This window comes from Gambusia affinis, linkage group LG24 (assembly GCF_019740435.1).
Source record: "Gambusia affinis linkage group LG24, SWU_Gaff_1.0, whole genome shotgun sequence".
NCBI classification, from domain to species: Eukaryota; Metazoa; Chordata; class Actinopteri; order Cyprinodontiformes; family Poeciliidae; genus Gambusia; species Gambusia affinis.
In genome coordinates, this window is record NC_057891.1 from 10,381,339 (window position 1) to 10,397,595 (window position 16,257).

The 16,257-nt window shown below is 40.6% G+C and overlaps 1 protein-coding gene across 3 annotated transcripts in view; it reads left to right on the plus strand.

The window, feature by feature from the left end:
• The window catches only part of filip1l (filamin A interacting protein 1-like), a 76,352-nt gene that overhangs the window by 18,842 nt on the left and 41,253 nt on the right, over window positions 1–16,257 (plus strand). For all 3 annotated transcript variants that reach the window (XM_044110060.1, XM_044110061.1, XM_044110059.1), the window contains 3 exons: window positions 9,853–10,177; window positions 10,858–11,031; window positions 11,136–11,314. In XM_044110060.1, coding sequence (XP_043965995.1) covers window positions 9,863–10,177; window positions 10,858–11,031; window positions 11,136–11,314 — 668 coding nt within the window. In that variant the 5' untranslated portion in view covers window positions 9,853–9,862. The remainder of the gene's footprint in view (window positions 1–9,852; window positions 10,178–10,857; window positions 11,032–11,135; window positions 11,315–16,257) is intronic.

Below are 16,257 nucleotides of genomic sequence, written 5' to 3' on the forward strand. Positions count from 1 at the left end.
TGCAGCTTAATTACTTTGCTTAATATTCAAGAAAAGCTGTAATGGATTAAATCCTTTAAAAAAAAAAAAAAAAATTCTTATTATTAATTTCTTTAAATCTCTTGAGTTTTATTGATATTTCAGATAAATTTGCTAAATATTTACAGATAAGCATGATTTGAAATGCTGTACATCTCGCACTGAGCGTGAGCGGAGGGGCTAATGATGTCAGGCGGGGGTCTGAGCCATCCTCTTTCCTGGTGGCCTGTGTAGTGACCAACCATTTCAGCTATTCACACCTCGCTGCCATCGGATCCGGCTGGAGCTGCTCTGTCATGCTGAGCACATGAGACCAGAGAGGGAGGAAGGCGGGTCTGACTTTAGAGCTGGAAAGGGATCTGGCTGTTTTTGAAAATGTTGCTTTATCAAGGGAAACTTTGAAAGTTGCATGGCGGTCGGCTCAGCAATTTTGCATCGTGTGACACTTTAAGCCGTTTATGAAACTTATCTTTTCATCCACTTAGTGAAATCATTCATAATCCATTCTTTTTTGATAAGGTTTGTACCTTAACCAGGGCCAGATTAAGGAAGATGTGGGCCCCTGGGCTGGAGCTCCATGTTATAATTTTCAAATGCTTCAAAAAAATTCCAAAATATGAATAGAACTCACCTGATGTGCGTCTAGTTTTATATAAATATTTGGGGCTCCTTTTACCTGTCCTTGAAAGCCTGTTGTAACATCTGGCCCAGACCTGAGCGATTAGATTCACTCAAATCTAGCAAAATTTACAGAAGACAAGGTGATTTTTAATCTTTTCCCAACATTCGATACATTTTGTAAGGAAGGTAGTTTGTGTTTGGTTGATTACTCCTGCCTCTTAGCATCATGTCTGATACTTTTGTAAAGTTTATTCCGGCTTAAAAGGGACATTTGTAAGGAAAATACATTTGTGGGTTGAGAAAACGTCCAAACTCCAGAAGATTACAAACTGATTGCTGGACATTGGCCCTCATGGCTCCATCAGTTATAATGCAGGATTGAACACCACAATGTTGGACCGAGCTTTCGATGTGGGTGTAGAAAATTCTTTAGTACTTTCTCCAAAAAAGCTCCATTTTGGTCGATGCAGTCTGAAGAATATTTTCTCAAGTCTTGAGGAGTATGAGAGTTTTTCAGAAGGCTTCCAAACTTTGTTCTCTTAGTTCAGTGGAGTCACAAAACCATGAAAATGGCTTTGTACCTTTTATCTTAATAGATGCCAATGATTTTGTTTGTAATTTGTTTTAAGTGTTTCTGGTCAAACTGATTTGAATATGCACCAAAGATAATTGACTAAACACAAAAGGGAGTTTTAAAACGATGACATATTTAATACAGGAGAAAGCTATCCAAAGCAACCTGGCCTGATGAAAAAAGCAAAAATCCTGAACAAACTGATTAATAATATTTTTTAGAAAACCTGAAAACCACAAATACTCCAAATCCGTCTGAAGACATGTATAATAAAATATTTCAGTAGATCTAACAACAAATATACATTTATATACAGTAAAATGAATTGATATCAACAGTGGAAAGAGTCTTAGAGCTATCACAGAAGCTAACATCTAGTTATCTTTAGCTCTGGTCTTATGGTGCTGCCAATCAGAGACAAAGAAAGTAGATGGTTCTGGATTAGCATTATAGTTAGGTATTTCAACTTCCCAAGATGCTCTATCAAAAAAAAAAATCTAAAACTGACATCAGAGGCTGTGGTTGAGCTAGAGGACGTCATTCCAGCTCGCCATCATAGTTCCTGTCCTGTTTCAGAGAGAGTGTTAGTATCTGAAGCAGAACCAGAATCCATAATTCAACAATGGCCCAAAATTTACTAGTTACTTCACCAAGAACCAGCCAATCCCAGAAACATCTCTCACTAAACTTCATCCAGTGAGTAATTAAGAAATAAGGTTTTCCCTCAGATTAAAAAAACAAAAAAAAACAAAAAAAAAAACACATTTTTGTTTTACACTTCTGGTTTGATGAATAACACAATTTAAAATTGTCTCTATGAAAACTCTTATCAATGTTGAAGTGCTGAATATTTAATAAATTGTAATGACTTGTAGCCTCGCTGGAGCTTTAGAATTCAACTTTAATGGCGACATGGCGCCCCCTGGTGAGAGGAAAAGGCTCTCCTGCTGTTTATTTCCATTACTCGACTAGAGGTGACGAGAGGTCTGAACTGAAAGCAGATGACTTAGACTGTATCTGCTGAAAGCTGCACAGATGGTCCCAGTCAGCGTTATCTCCTATCATCTGCCTCTCTCCAGTCGGTGGACCTCTTGATGTTTTACATGCTGATTTATATCCACCACATTCAGATTTCTTTTCTTTCTGTAACTTCTCAATCCTGGAGCTAAACAGGAATGCCTCGGTGTGATTTTAGCTCATAGGTGCTGTTATATGCTGCAACATGAAGCTTCCTGCGGATTAGCAGGAACATGTGAACGCGGATCCAGACAGGAGTTCCGGCCTCTCCTCGGCTCTGATTTGATTCCCAAACTGCCTCTCCTGTCGCTTTACGGCCCGGCTGCACTAATGCTTGCAGGAAACATCCAGGCCGATTTATGGCTCCTCGTTCACCCTCCAGCCCAGGGATCTGATCGCTATCCGTTGCTAGGGCAACCAGAAGTCTGTTTGTCAACATTTGACTGTTTTTTTTTTTTTTTTTTTTTTTTTTTTATGGCTACACGGCACAAACCTATCCGGCACCGGTGCTGCTCTGAACAGTCACTGTTGGATCATTTCTACACTATACAATGAATGAGATTACAATGAGATGTTGAAAATATCAATTGTTTTCCACAGTATTCATCCAACACTGTCACTACGTGTGTTTATTTGAGCTTAAAACTTTGCACTGCAATGATTTACACAGTGTGCAAGTTTGACAGAGTTGCATCAATAAGACAGAATATCACAGTAAAACTTGTAAAAAGATTGATTCCACACAGAGCGATGACCTTTAGGTGTTTATTTCTGTTTATTTTGATGATTATGCCTCCCGGAAAATTAAAATTCACTAATTAGTTCCTGTAACATTTCTCAAAAAAGGAAGCTGGCTGTTCACAGAGGGGAAGGGAAAACTATTCACCAATGTGCTAATTTATTTTTTTTTTTGCTTAGCGATTTTGTGCACTAAAATTCCCCTGAACGATTTTTTTTCCCCCAGATAATCTCTAGCGTACTTATTTACATGGCTGTGTTGTAAACTTTTAGTTGAATAAAGTTCAACATCTGTGCTGAAGTTTTGGTTATCAACTGTTAAAAACTTTTAAGGTAGCTAAATTCATGCTCTTATTTTGAAGTAGCTGAAAACTTTAGACAGTTTCCTCTCTTAATATTCTCTCTCTCACTGCCGACCCTCCCTTAATATTATTTCAAAGAAGTAACAGACAGCCACCAAATGAAGCATTAAAATGAAATATAAACACAAATACAATATCGAAGGGAATTATAGAGCATGTAAATTAGAATGTCAAAATTGAAATGGTGTTCGACGGTTGTCGTCTATTAAGAGCAGATTCATTCTGAATTCAAATGAGCAGGTTAGCATTAGCTTCAGTTAAATACCGTGTTGGTGTGGTGCTTTAGCGTTAGCGGAACTGAAGTTTATGATTACCACTTTAGGGTTAGCTATTGGCTCCAGTTGCAACTGTGGTTTAATCACCACTGACACTGAAATGAACGTTCTTTAATCCTTCTCCTGCTCTTCCTCTCTAAGCGTGTTGCCTTGCATTCATGAGAACACATTATCAAGGCCTGTGAATACTGATATGTGTGGAGGAAAACAAATATGCTGCAGCGTTTTTTGTTTTTTTTTACCCCGAGGAAATGTTTCAGACTGATTGAATGCATGCACGGGGGATCAAGTGGATAGAAAAAGACTGGAAGCTAGACAGAAAATGGTAGAACATGTAAACATTTATCAGCCTAAAAAGCTGAAGTGCAGGGATCTTTGGAGTCTGATTAATGAGGACTGCAAAGTCCAAAAGCTTGGTTTTGGAAATGCTTCGACTGGATCCAGTGGAATTTCTGTAAGGTGGGGAAACATTACAGAACCCATTCCAGCCACCTAAAAGCACTTTGTACTCATCTGCAGACTGAAACACTAAAGTCACCTCTTGAAATTATTATAAGTGCCGATTTAGTCGGCACTTTGTGTACAAAGCTGCAGAATCCCAGAAGATCCTCCTGAGGATAAAATGCGCCTTGCCCTCCCCTCTTTTCCCGTTCCCCGACTCTCTCTTTGATCTGCGCCTCTCTTCTCCTCAATCATATCGACAGCAGCATGATGTCAGACCGCAGGAATTTACTCTAATTTGAGTTGCGTCTGTGGAAGTGTGGATGTGCACGTGCGCGCATGTGGTCTTCGCATCCGTGCTGTTTGCATGTTGGAGAGGAGCGAGTGGCACACCTTTTAGGAGCAGCAGTGAACGGGGCTCAGATCTGGTGGAGTTGCAGTAAATCTAACGTGGGCCAGTCTCAGGTGCCGTCTGGGAGAGGCCTGCTCTGTGAGTGATGGGGTGTAGTGGTGCAGATTTAGCTTGCGAGTCCCCCGCGGTCAGAGAAAATCTCCAAAGCAAAAACTTTAAGTGCTTGTTGAAGAGCTCAGATGTGTGATAAAAACACTCGATGGACATTATATTCAGACTTTATGAGGGCTTTACTAGTCAAAGTCTGGCTGGCAGACTGGCGTTGTTGTAAAACCCATTTGAAGGAATGAGCCGTTTGACCTGGTACCTCGGTGGTCTCTGCCAGATGAGCCAAAACGCCAAACGTTTCCAGTAACAGCTTCGCTTTTGGCTTTGGACGCTGTCTGAATGTTTAATGGGAGGACAAGGTTGCGAAAGGAGGGAAGCGAGGAAGTGGTTCCAGTGAACAAATAGCAAAGCAAAGGTTTTTATCAAGGCAGGACTTTGCTTTAAATAGAAACACAGTGGACCTCTGGTAATTACTATGCTAATATAATAATATTATGACAATAAATGTGTTAAAAAGAATAGAGAATAGAAAAACCCAGCTCTTCTATAAAGCTTTCATTGTCACAGTCTCACATTTTCCAAATGTAACCTCTGGTATACATTAACATGATATAATTCATAGTGAGGTGGACAAATAAATTATTCCAAAAGTCCTTTTTATCCCTGCACACCTCCTGTGAAATTGAAACGGGTTCAGTCTCTTTCTCGTTGCCAAGGCTCCTTCATGCTGTAGCTCCTGTGATGATATCTCTGTGGTTTCTCAGACTTGTTTTAACATCTTGTGGTTCTGCTTTTCGGCAAGTTTGAGGGTCAACTTGCTCGTACAGCCAGTTGTAGGAATTTCTGTCAGTTGCTTAAAACGCAGACTATGTCCCTCAGCGGAACGGCTGATTTCAAAGTCAAGAATCCCTTAGAGCTGAAAAAGTCCTTTGGATTTCAGCCTGATGTTCCCTGTCATCACAACAGCCAGTGAACATGAACGTGTTCAAGCTTTAAGGTTCAAACATGGGAAACCTTGCTAAAATGCTGAGTAATGATGTTCTAATCATACGAATCTGATGGCGTACACTTGTGAAGTTGTCCTTTTTTTTTGTTAGTATTTCCAAAGCTGAATTTAAATATATATCTAAAAATGTTATGCAAACATACAGGGTGTCTTAAGGTTTCCTTTTTTTTTCACAACTATTCATTTTTTTGAATGGGTAACAGCTGTAACTCAATGAGGTGTTAAGATTTATTTAATTTGAAAACAGTTTTAGTAACTATCAAAGTTTTATTGTAACCAATACTGGACACTGCTAATTAAAACATTAGCCGCACATACAGAATAAATATCATATTGGGAAAACAAAGCTATAAAAATGTGATTTATGCATCTTGCTTAATGTAATTATAATCCCTCAGGCTTCTTTTCATTTGTGCAAATCTTTAGCTGTTTTGTATTAATTCTATTTCTTTAACAACAGTTTTGAAATAAGAGACAAAAAAAAATTATCTAGCTTTATTTATATAAAACAGGGTATTTGTGCTAAATGTTTTCAAAGTCAGTAAAGAAAACCACTAACCTGCTAATAAAAAATCAGCTCCGCTATTGCTTCATTAGCACATTAGGAAATTAGCGGAAGTGTGCTCACCACTAAAGGTGTAACAGTTTCACCCTTATAACAGCAATTCATTTTTCTTTTCTTTTAACCAAAAGTAGAAAAAGGAAATTGTTTTTTGTGTGTGTGTGTGTGTGTGTTTGACAGGATAAAAATGTATTATTCAATTTTTGACTTCTGTCGTCCATTTTGTAATTGCTTGGTTAGACAAAATAAGACAAAAAGAAGTGTCCTGGTGCCCAATTAAAATAAACAATCTGATCAAATTAAATACAAACTAACAAGTCTTTCCTTAACTACATGTCTGCTTAAAGTCAGTCTTCTTTTTAACTCTTGATTTCGTCTAAATCTTCCGATTGGGCAACAAACATCTGCTCTCAGTGGTATGCGCTCCAGCAGGACTTGTGGTTTGTGCCTCCAGAAAGAAAAATGAAAATGATCACTTAAAGCTGTCATTAGAGTCTATATTTTAACCCAAGCCACAATGTTTTTCTAAAGTTAACATGTAGCTTTTATTGCTCGACTTTAAAATGAGTAGTTTGTCAAAAGGCAGCGCGTCAAGAAAACGACGTTCTGAAGACGAGCCTAAAATCAAGTTCTTTTCAAACACCAGCAGGTCCTGAACCCTTTCACTCTGACGGCCAATTGTGCAACTCCATCATCCGTTCTTATTAATTCTGTCTTTGTGTTTACTCATGACTTTGCTTGACAGATTCTTTTCTTCATAATTCTGTTTTCATAACCCGAGCAGCCAGTTTCTGTTGCGTAAGATCAGAGCACCTGTTCTTCATAGCGTCACCTTTTGGCACAGAATCCTGCTCATGATAAAACATCATCAGAGTTTATTCAAGATGCTCCCAAACTGGTTGGAAGGGGGATTAGTGAGAGTAGAAAGCCTGGTTAAGTCAGCTTTGGACAGTTCTGTACAAGTCACAGACTAACTCATGCTGTTGTTGTCAGGACTTAAGCAGATGGAAACCATAATAAAATAATTTTTTTACAGGAAAATAGCAGGTAGAAACACGATATCTGTGTAATGAAGTGACTTCGTCTGGAATACACGTTTAATACAATTTGTGATGAATAGAAGCCTTCCTCAGGAATTGCCATTGAGAAAGATGGCGGCTCGATCTCTGATAATCTTCCATTTCTATTCATAAGTCACAGTTTGTCACAAGATAAAATTCCTTTACCTGGAGGAACTGAATCTCCGACCGAGTGTTGGGTTTATCATTACGAATGCGGTCATAGAGATTTGGTGAAAAGTATTTGGAAAAATTAGTTAAATGACGTCAAACAGGGACCTGCACCATTACATCTCTGGTTAAATCAAAGATTAATGCATATTATTGGGTACAAAACAATAAATATCAATTTCCCTGAATAACTTTATGGACCAGATCTACGACTCTGGTCCAACAAGCCTTCTTGTTGGCTGATAAGGCAAAAATGCCTCAACTAATACCTCAGCTTACCTTCTTGACCTTCACTGTGTTTGTTTGTCGGAGGTGAAGATTAGCTTCCTGAGCTTTCTTGCCTTTCTGATTTTGAAGAGGCTTCTCGACTCACTCATGAAACAGGAAGTCTTTGAATACGATCATGGTTAATTAGCCATGATTTCATGATTAATATTCACTCTCTCTCTCTCTCTAAGCTCATAACCCTAAAGCACACGTAAACACAAACACCTATTGTTTTTCTGTCCCATCATAAAGAGGAAGTTCTGGCAGGGATCTGTCAACAGGATTTGTTCAAACCCCACCGGCTATTTCTCACTTCATAATTATTTAGATTTAGACTCTGTTGGTGTAAAATTGCTAACAGATGATAAAATTTCATAAAACGTAACAGAAACCTGGTTTGATCAATTCTCAGAGCAATCAACTCGACTCAGCCTGATCAGAATTAACAACTGATCTGCTTCTTTCACATTAGAGAAAACAATGTTCCGGATGAAAATATCTGTGATGACTTTATGTTATGCTATTGTTGGTAATTTAATACTGTGAGTGTAATTTAGACATCTACTTTATTCAGGTCTTCAAAAGGAAAGTCTCTGAGAGGAATCAGAGTATGTTGATACTGACAAAGTGAAACAAGAGGCCTTCAAATTGTTCCAGGAACACAACTTCAATCAGATTTCCGCAAAAATCAGAATAGCAGAAATACGGCGCTGAGCTCCAAAGTCATTTATTCAAGATCCCGCCACAGCAGCGCGGAGCCGAGCTGAAGCGATCTCCATGTCCCCTCACTGAACCTTTTTATGAGCTATGTGATGCATTTCTGATCCATCTTGGAGATTTTACAGATATGTGATACTGAAACATGCAGGAATCCCAGCGGGCCTGCATCACACATTTGTGACTCCCCAGGCCCTCTCTGATTTGTTGCAGGGTTGCGGTTTTAATCTGCACACTCTCGCTCCAAACAACCAAAGGTATCTTTGTGTTAGGGCAAACATCTACTTGTTTTGTTGCATCAATGGGTGTCTAACATGTCATGGATGACTCCGATGACTCCCAGGACAAACTGTACGCCGTCCTCAGACTTACAAACACACACGCCTACACGCATACTCTCTGAGGAGTTCTGTGTTTTGCCTGTAGCCCAGATCTCTGAGTAATCCAAAGCGGAGCCTGTCTTGGAGAGGAGGGAATTACCTCAGCCCTGAATCATGTGGCGCCTCGCCGAGAGTGTGCACAATGCAATCAGCCGGCCATCTTTCTTCCTCATAAACTGTCAGAGGGCCTCACATACGCACGCGCGCCCGTGCCCTTGCATGCAGGCTGGACGCTCGGCGTCCCGCCAAGTTAAAACTGCTGCTGCAACCTTTTTATCCCGGTTTGTTCCCGTTATTGCTTTTGATTTCTTTCCTCAAACAACTACAAGTTGGAAAAAATGCAGACGAAAAGGCAAAGATAGTAGACTGCAGATGTGACTTTGTTTTGATTTTTATTGCATGCCAGTCTTGTTCTGTACTGCCTGGTAGACGATGGTGGTGATGATGATGATGATGTAATGGTTTCAGGGAGATTATTTCATGCAGTGAATGAGTCTCAGCCTGCCTTTGTTTCACTCTACCTGCTGGATGTGTTTACCTTAGCTCAGTCTGAACCTTGAGTCGGTAATAAATGACTTGGCAAAGCAGCTTGTAGTTTCTTTTCCCTGTGAGAGCAGCGCTCACGGTGTTTATCTGCTTGCCTCGGCCCCATTTATCTCAGTGAGTTGTTCCTATACTCTCCAAACAGAAATGAGTATTTATTTATAGCCCATAAAACATCTACACAAATGTTTAGTGACCACACTTTGAATCCCACCCACAATCTGAGATCTGAAGCACTTTTTTCTCTGAGCAAACTCCAACCGTAGAGAACATTTTTTAGTTGCACCGCAGTCTGATAATGATACCAAGACTCATGTTGGAATTTCAGTAGTATCAATCTCGCAGTGAGCATGAAGAGACCTCTGTCTGTCTTGTCATGCTAACAACTCAACAACCAGGCAGCAGAAACAGCGGAGGTTAAGATAAACGACGATAAACTTTACTGGATGACAAATTGTCCCAGAAATTATTGGAATAAATGTTAATTTTGTCATTTTGAGACCATTTCCAACTAGTGTAATAAGAATGGCATATTATATATCAAAGATAAAAGGAAAAGCCTTTAATTTCTAAAGAATATTTAACACTACAGCTGGAGAACACCTTAGATATATTTGAATTCAATGTTGTGTTCATCAACAGGTGGAAGAAGATGCGTTCCCGCAGCAACAGCCTAGAAGACGTAGCAAAGGTCAAGCTGGCTCACCAGCAGAACATGGACACGCGCAAGCGATCCGCAGAGAGGGACGAGCCCCCGGGTAGAGCAGAACGCCGCAGCAGGCGCCAAGAGCCGCCGGACAACACTGGGACCATCGAAAGGAACAACAAGATGGCTAAAAACGGCGCCGGCGCTGGTGGAAGACCCAACGGCAGCAGCGCTGCGAGGGCCGGACGACGGGAGAAGGGCAGGGACCTCTCCCGGGATGACCTGGTGTTTCTCCTGAGTTTGCTGGAAGGAGAGCTACAGGTAATTTAAAATGCACACAAACTGCTGCCAATTCATATTAACCCAAACGTCTTGCAGACATGGCACTGACCCCAGTCGGACAGAAGGGTCAAACATCCTGGTTTAGTGGGTGGTGGTCACGGATAGCAGACAGCTAACAGCTGAACCCACTTCTTGTCATTCCAGCATCAGATCCAGGAATCCCCTGTCAGGTTCCAGGAGATATGAAGAGTCTATTAATGAGGTTGAATAAGCTGCCAGTCAACAGCAAGGAAAATGAATGGCGCTCATTGATTGGCTGCTTTGCAACAACAGCTAATAGAGTTTTTAAGTCAGATTGCGCTGTGGTAATTCAGCTACTAAAGCTGCATTTTCTTTTGAATATCTAAGATATGTTCCACAAAAATCAGAGATATTTTCCATGAATAACTTGGAGTTACATTTCACAGAAAAATCCGCAGACAGATCAGTATAACGTTCACTGAAAATATGCTATATATACTTTCTGTAACCCATTAAACCATCACTATAGTTATGTGTCCAACTTTATATAGGCTTCATGCTGATATTCCACATATATGAGCTTCTAATAGGGATTACGTCACCTGTTGCTGGATGTGGATACTCGAGATGTGGATGTGAAGTTTCGTCCTGTAAAGCATAGTTTGGTGTGACTGCAATCACTCTCTGCTCCATCACAGGCCAGGGATGAGGTGATCACAGTCCTAAAGGCAGAGAAAATCGACTTGGCGCTGCTGGAAGCCAAGTATGGGTTTGTCACACCACAAAAAGTCCTACAGGCCCTGCAGAGAGACGCCATCCAGGGAAAGTCAGACGTCTTCCAGGAAGACATCTACGAGAAACCCATGGCAGAGGTAACGGCAGTTTACAGTCAAAGATCTCAACCAATATGGCAATAATGACTGCCATATGGTTGGAGAGGCAGCTGACCCAGATGTTCTCTGTTAACCCAACACAGCTCGATAAGTTGGTGGAGAAGCAGAGGGAGACCCACCGGCGGATGCTGGAGCAGCTGCTGATGGTGGAGCAGGCCCACAAGCAGGCTCTGTTCAAGCTGGAGGACGAGAAGAGGAACCACGGAGAGTTCATGAGGAAGAGCGACGAGTTCACCAACCTGCTGGAGCAGGAGCGCGAGAGGTCAGCGGGGAGCGGGTTTTGTAGTGTTTCCAAAGGCGGTTGCATGTGAAGAGTAGTATATAAGAATCGTCCTGATTCATGCAACACGTTTAGTATTCAGTGGAAGCCACTGCTACAGTGGAAGCATATTGCAGTATCATTCTGACTATCTCAGCGGTTTCATAGTGACAGTACAGTCTGCGTCCTGTGGAGGCTTGAGAGGACACCATCTTTAAATTGGACATATGCTTTTAAATTCTCCCTTTTCACATGCAAATCATTCACTTATGCTCTGTATAAAGTAGAGGTGCAGTGCTTTAGTCTGAATTTCTCATTATTGTACCTCCACACACCCTCGTTTGCCTCTGTTCTGAGGCGTTTTAAAGGAACTCGTTTTCTTGCCGCCTTCTTAAATGTGAATGACATATTTCAGGCCCCGCCCTCCTCCAGGTCACAGTGTTCCACTCCACCACATTCTGTCATTTTTGTAGTTGATAGCAGCAATATGATTATCTACCAGCAGAAAACTTTTTAGTCCGGGATAAAACCGGGAGAGAATACTTTTACATGTTTTGAACTCCTAGACACTCAAAGTACCCAAAAAAATTTATTTAAGGGCTAAAAAAGTGGATTTTGTGTGACATGTCCCCTTTAACACATCATTAGTCATCCACTAAGAGTGGATTAAATCAATGTATTCTTTTTGGAAAACCCAGGGAAATTCCCTCTTTAAAAGTCATTAGTGCTCATTCCCATGACCAGGAGCAGGCCCTTCACCTTTTATTGAATAAACCTGAAGCAGACCAAGAGTTGTTCCTGGAAACGAGCCAGTCTGCCAGGGTGGAAGACTATTTGACAGATAATTTAGGTTTGAAGCTTAAATACACAACTAGGTTTTACATTCACAGCTCTGTTTTATAGTGGCACTGTGAATATTTCAGAAGCAGAGTGAATTACCAGACTTGTTGGAAAGCTAAACCCGGCATGTGAGCGCCGCTGAGGCTCAGGCAGCAGCGGCTCAGGGCGAAGGACACTTGAAGATGAAATTGTTGCTCCTGTGGTTTCACAATGTGCTATGACGCAACTCACCAAACTAACAGGGATAATACCACTACAGTGTTGATCGCGCTGCTTCATAATCCAGCTTCATGTACGTCTCGTGAGACCACAGTGCTCTTTGTTGCCCTGGAGATGAACGTTCTGGTTAGTTTAAAACGTCAATATCAGTTTTATTGACATTTCTTATCCAGTCTGGTCCCCATTTGTGATTTCGTGCAAAAAACGCAAACCAGCTAGTGTGCTTGTGCATCTCTTCTTTATGTCTTAGTAGCTGCATATACATCATGTTAGCTAGTTTTAGCTGAGTACAAAGATGTTTGACAAAACCTTTAACGTCTGAAATTGTAAAACTGATTGACAAAATCTTGAAATGTTACAACCTCGAAGATACAGATTATTTTTCTGTTGAACGTCACTCTGAGGGATTCACAAAAAATGTGTCCATTCATGTTTTTTCTATGGAAAAAAAAAACCCACGGATGAATACGCATTTTCTTATTTTCAAAATAAAATGTGAAAATGCACTGAAATTCCTACATGACACGCTATTGGCAGGCTTTTGGAAAGCAGCCATTTATTGTCCCTGTCGGTGATTGGCTGCATCCCCAAGAATGGAGATATGGAAGACTTCTGCTATAGTGCTATAGTCAATTGTTTGTATTAATGCATATTAAGGTATATTTTGTGTTGAAACTATTAGTATCAGCAGTTATGAACGTTTTTGTAGGCGGTTTCGAGTACTGACGGATTTCAGCTACTTGTGGGCGGCTGTAGACCGGATGATCCATGTAATAAAGATGGAGCTCTGACTACAGATTCTTCGTCTTCATCACCAATCAACAGCTAGACGATGGAAGCAAGGACGCACTTAAGTGTCCTTGCTTCACTTAACAGGTCCATGAACCCAAAGAGAAATTAAATTGTTGTCCTTGCCGGTGACAAAGGGATGGATGAAGCTTCTGGAACTTCGCATAGAAAGCTGCTGCTACGCTGTGCTCCGTTTACTCAACAATATCACATCTGATTTCACACCCCCAGTCAGATTTGCAGCAGCACATATGCTATTAGAAACACAAATGTAGGCTCAGCAAGCTGAGCGGTGGCCTGACCAGTGTGGGGCTTTCCAGGAGAAGATGTGGACGGTCGGGAAGGAAGCTTCAGCTGATGACGGTGATAGAGATGAGGACAGAATCATTTAACTGGGAGGAGAACAGAAAAGCTGAGGATTCTCCATAAAACAAAACAAAATCCACACCTATATCACCAATACGTTAGCTTGTATGCTGGTGATATTTCCTTTGTGTGTCTACTTTCAGATGGATGTTTTCAAGCCTTTATTTCTGTTAAATATAATCATTTTCCAACAACAGCTAATGATGACATGTAAAAATTTGAATAGTACATCAGGCAAAAAAAATATATTTTAACACAGGAGGTAGGTTTAATGAAAAGCTTAGAGATTATTTTGAAAAGGTGATTTTATTCTGACACGTGAGCCTCATAAAAATCACATTTACTAATTTATTGAATATTAGAATTATATTAGTATATTAGAATTACAGAATAATAAAAAAAAAACTTTTCACATGCTTATGTTTGAGCTCTAAGTATTTAAGGTTGGAAGGCTCTCCTGCCATCACCATAATCTTTAGCTCCCTTTGGTTACTTGATCAGATTTTAAAAGAGTTTAAAAATGTTCATGACGCTTGCGGTCTTAAAAAAAAAAAAAGAAGAAAAACATTGCTTCAAAATCATGACTCATTTTCCATGTGTTATTTTCACACAGCTGCCTGTAAACTGAAGCAATAAAATCTGCATATGATAAAATGCATCAACCTGAGGAGATTTTTTTTTTCTGGGGATTTCACTTCTTTTTTTTTTCATGTACAATTTTTTTGGCAGAAACCCCAGATATAATACCAGGGAGTGACATTCATTTTTTTTCATGACTCCAACATATGAGGTGATGAGCAAAGTGCTGGCTGACGGCTGCTCTGGCACTCTTTGTGATCTCAACCATAACACAAACATAACGTCTGTGTCTGATGAGAACCAATAGACGCGAAGGTGAACGTGATTCATCTGGAACGAAGCTTAAATAAAATGACATTTATATTAAGTTTTGATTACTGGAAAGTCAAAAGATCTTTTTTTTTCTGACTTTCAAATTCATTTGAGGAAAAAAACTAAATATAATCCGGCCATTAGAGGTGATATAGAGGTGAACCAGGGAGGATCTCTGAGGTCCACCACCTACAAATGCTGGAAATGTTCTGCTCCCGTTTACGTCTGTTTCAATGTAAGCAGAGCAAAGAAGCGTCAAGCTGAGAGCAGGATTTAATGCTTACTTTGTTAACCTGCTGGAAGGAATCACTTCTGTTCACTTTGCTTTGGATCATTTATACATTATGACTTTTTTTCTTTCTCCAACTGACCGACCTCCTCAGAGGAATCGCTAAAAAGCTTGTACATTCACAGCAGCAGAAGCAGAGGGGGGCAGAGAGGGGGGCTCTCCTCCGATTAACTGTGGATGAAGCGGGAGACCACGAGCGATGAGCTCACCGCCGGCCGGGTTCTGCAGGAGCAGCAGGGGTGTGAGAGCTGAGCGGCGTCCTAACCATCAGCAGATGTTAGCTTAAACATGACTTCAGCTCACAGATATACACGCAGGCCTTCGGCTCGCCTTTGTTCTTTCCAGCAGAGGGCAGGGAGCACATTTTACAACCGTGTGCTCCCTCTGGGGAAAGAAAAAAAAAACAACTGCTATCTTTGCACGATGCTTCCAGATGACCAAAACCGGAAGCTAACATGAAAACCACAAACTCCTGTCATGTTCAATATAAGGTTAGTGAAATACATGTGGCGTCCTTATGCTTTAAGACAGTCACATCTGATGCTACTGTAACCGAAGACAGACCAAAGCTGCTAAGCTTCAAGGATTTTATGCCAAAATTTAACAAAGATTTCTTTTAGGATGTTTCCCACCTGATAGTCCAGTAGATTCAGTTTGACTGCAGACCAAAATTGCAACATTTGTTCTATTTTAGCTGCTGTGGATCTTCTCTTTGTTAAACCAAACAAGCCTTTGAAAAACCTGTTTACACACTCACCTGTGGGGGCGCTGCATCAAGAACCAATGAAAGAAATGAATCAAAACCTCTGAAGAAGATACTGAACCAAAATAGAGTGGTGTCGGATTTTAGCGGTTGGAGGATTTCTCTTCTGTGTTTACCCACAATGCCCTGCATTTTAGTACTCTTCCTGCTTTACACTTAGCATTCACATATGCATTCAAACCCCTCAGCGTTCACTTCAACCAAACTCAGACCCAGATTTACATCTCTCGTGGTCCTTAGCTAAAGACATAAGAGGAATCCTGCAATCGCCACAATTTAACGCCACTATTTCAGTTTACATTTTATGACGAAGGACGTTGCGTTCAGTGTCTTCTTGAGAGGTTTTTATGTTGTTTCCTTCAGTAGTTCCTTGGTGTAGCGCCCCCACAAGCGAGGAGGGGAACAGGGTTTTCAAATGTCTTGGATGGATTGAAATGCAGCAGCTGGAAATAGAACAAATGTTACCATTTTTGTCCCCAATCAAACTACGTCTGCCAGGACTGTCGGGTGTGAAAACAAAACTCTTGCTTTTCCAAAGCTGTCCATTCATCTACCAGAGTATGATTAAAAATACCACATTTCTAGCACTATAAACACTTTTTCAAGGCATATTGAGTTGGCAAGTAATTGAAGACATGGAAAAAAAAAATCTGTGTTTGGCATTAGGTTTTTTAAAATGGCTGATCTTCTTGACCTTTTACACATTAAGCCAGTTGAAACGAGAAAGACTTGCTGGTGAAATTCTCGAAACTGAAGTTTCACACGGTGCAGCTGGCTTTTATGAGGCAC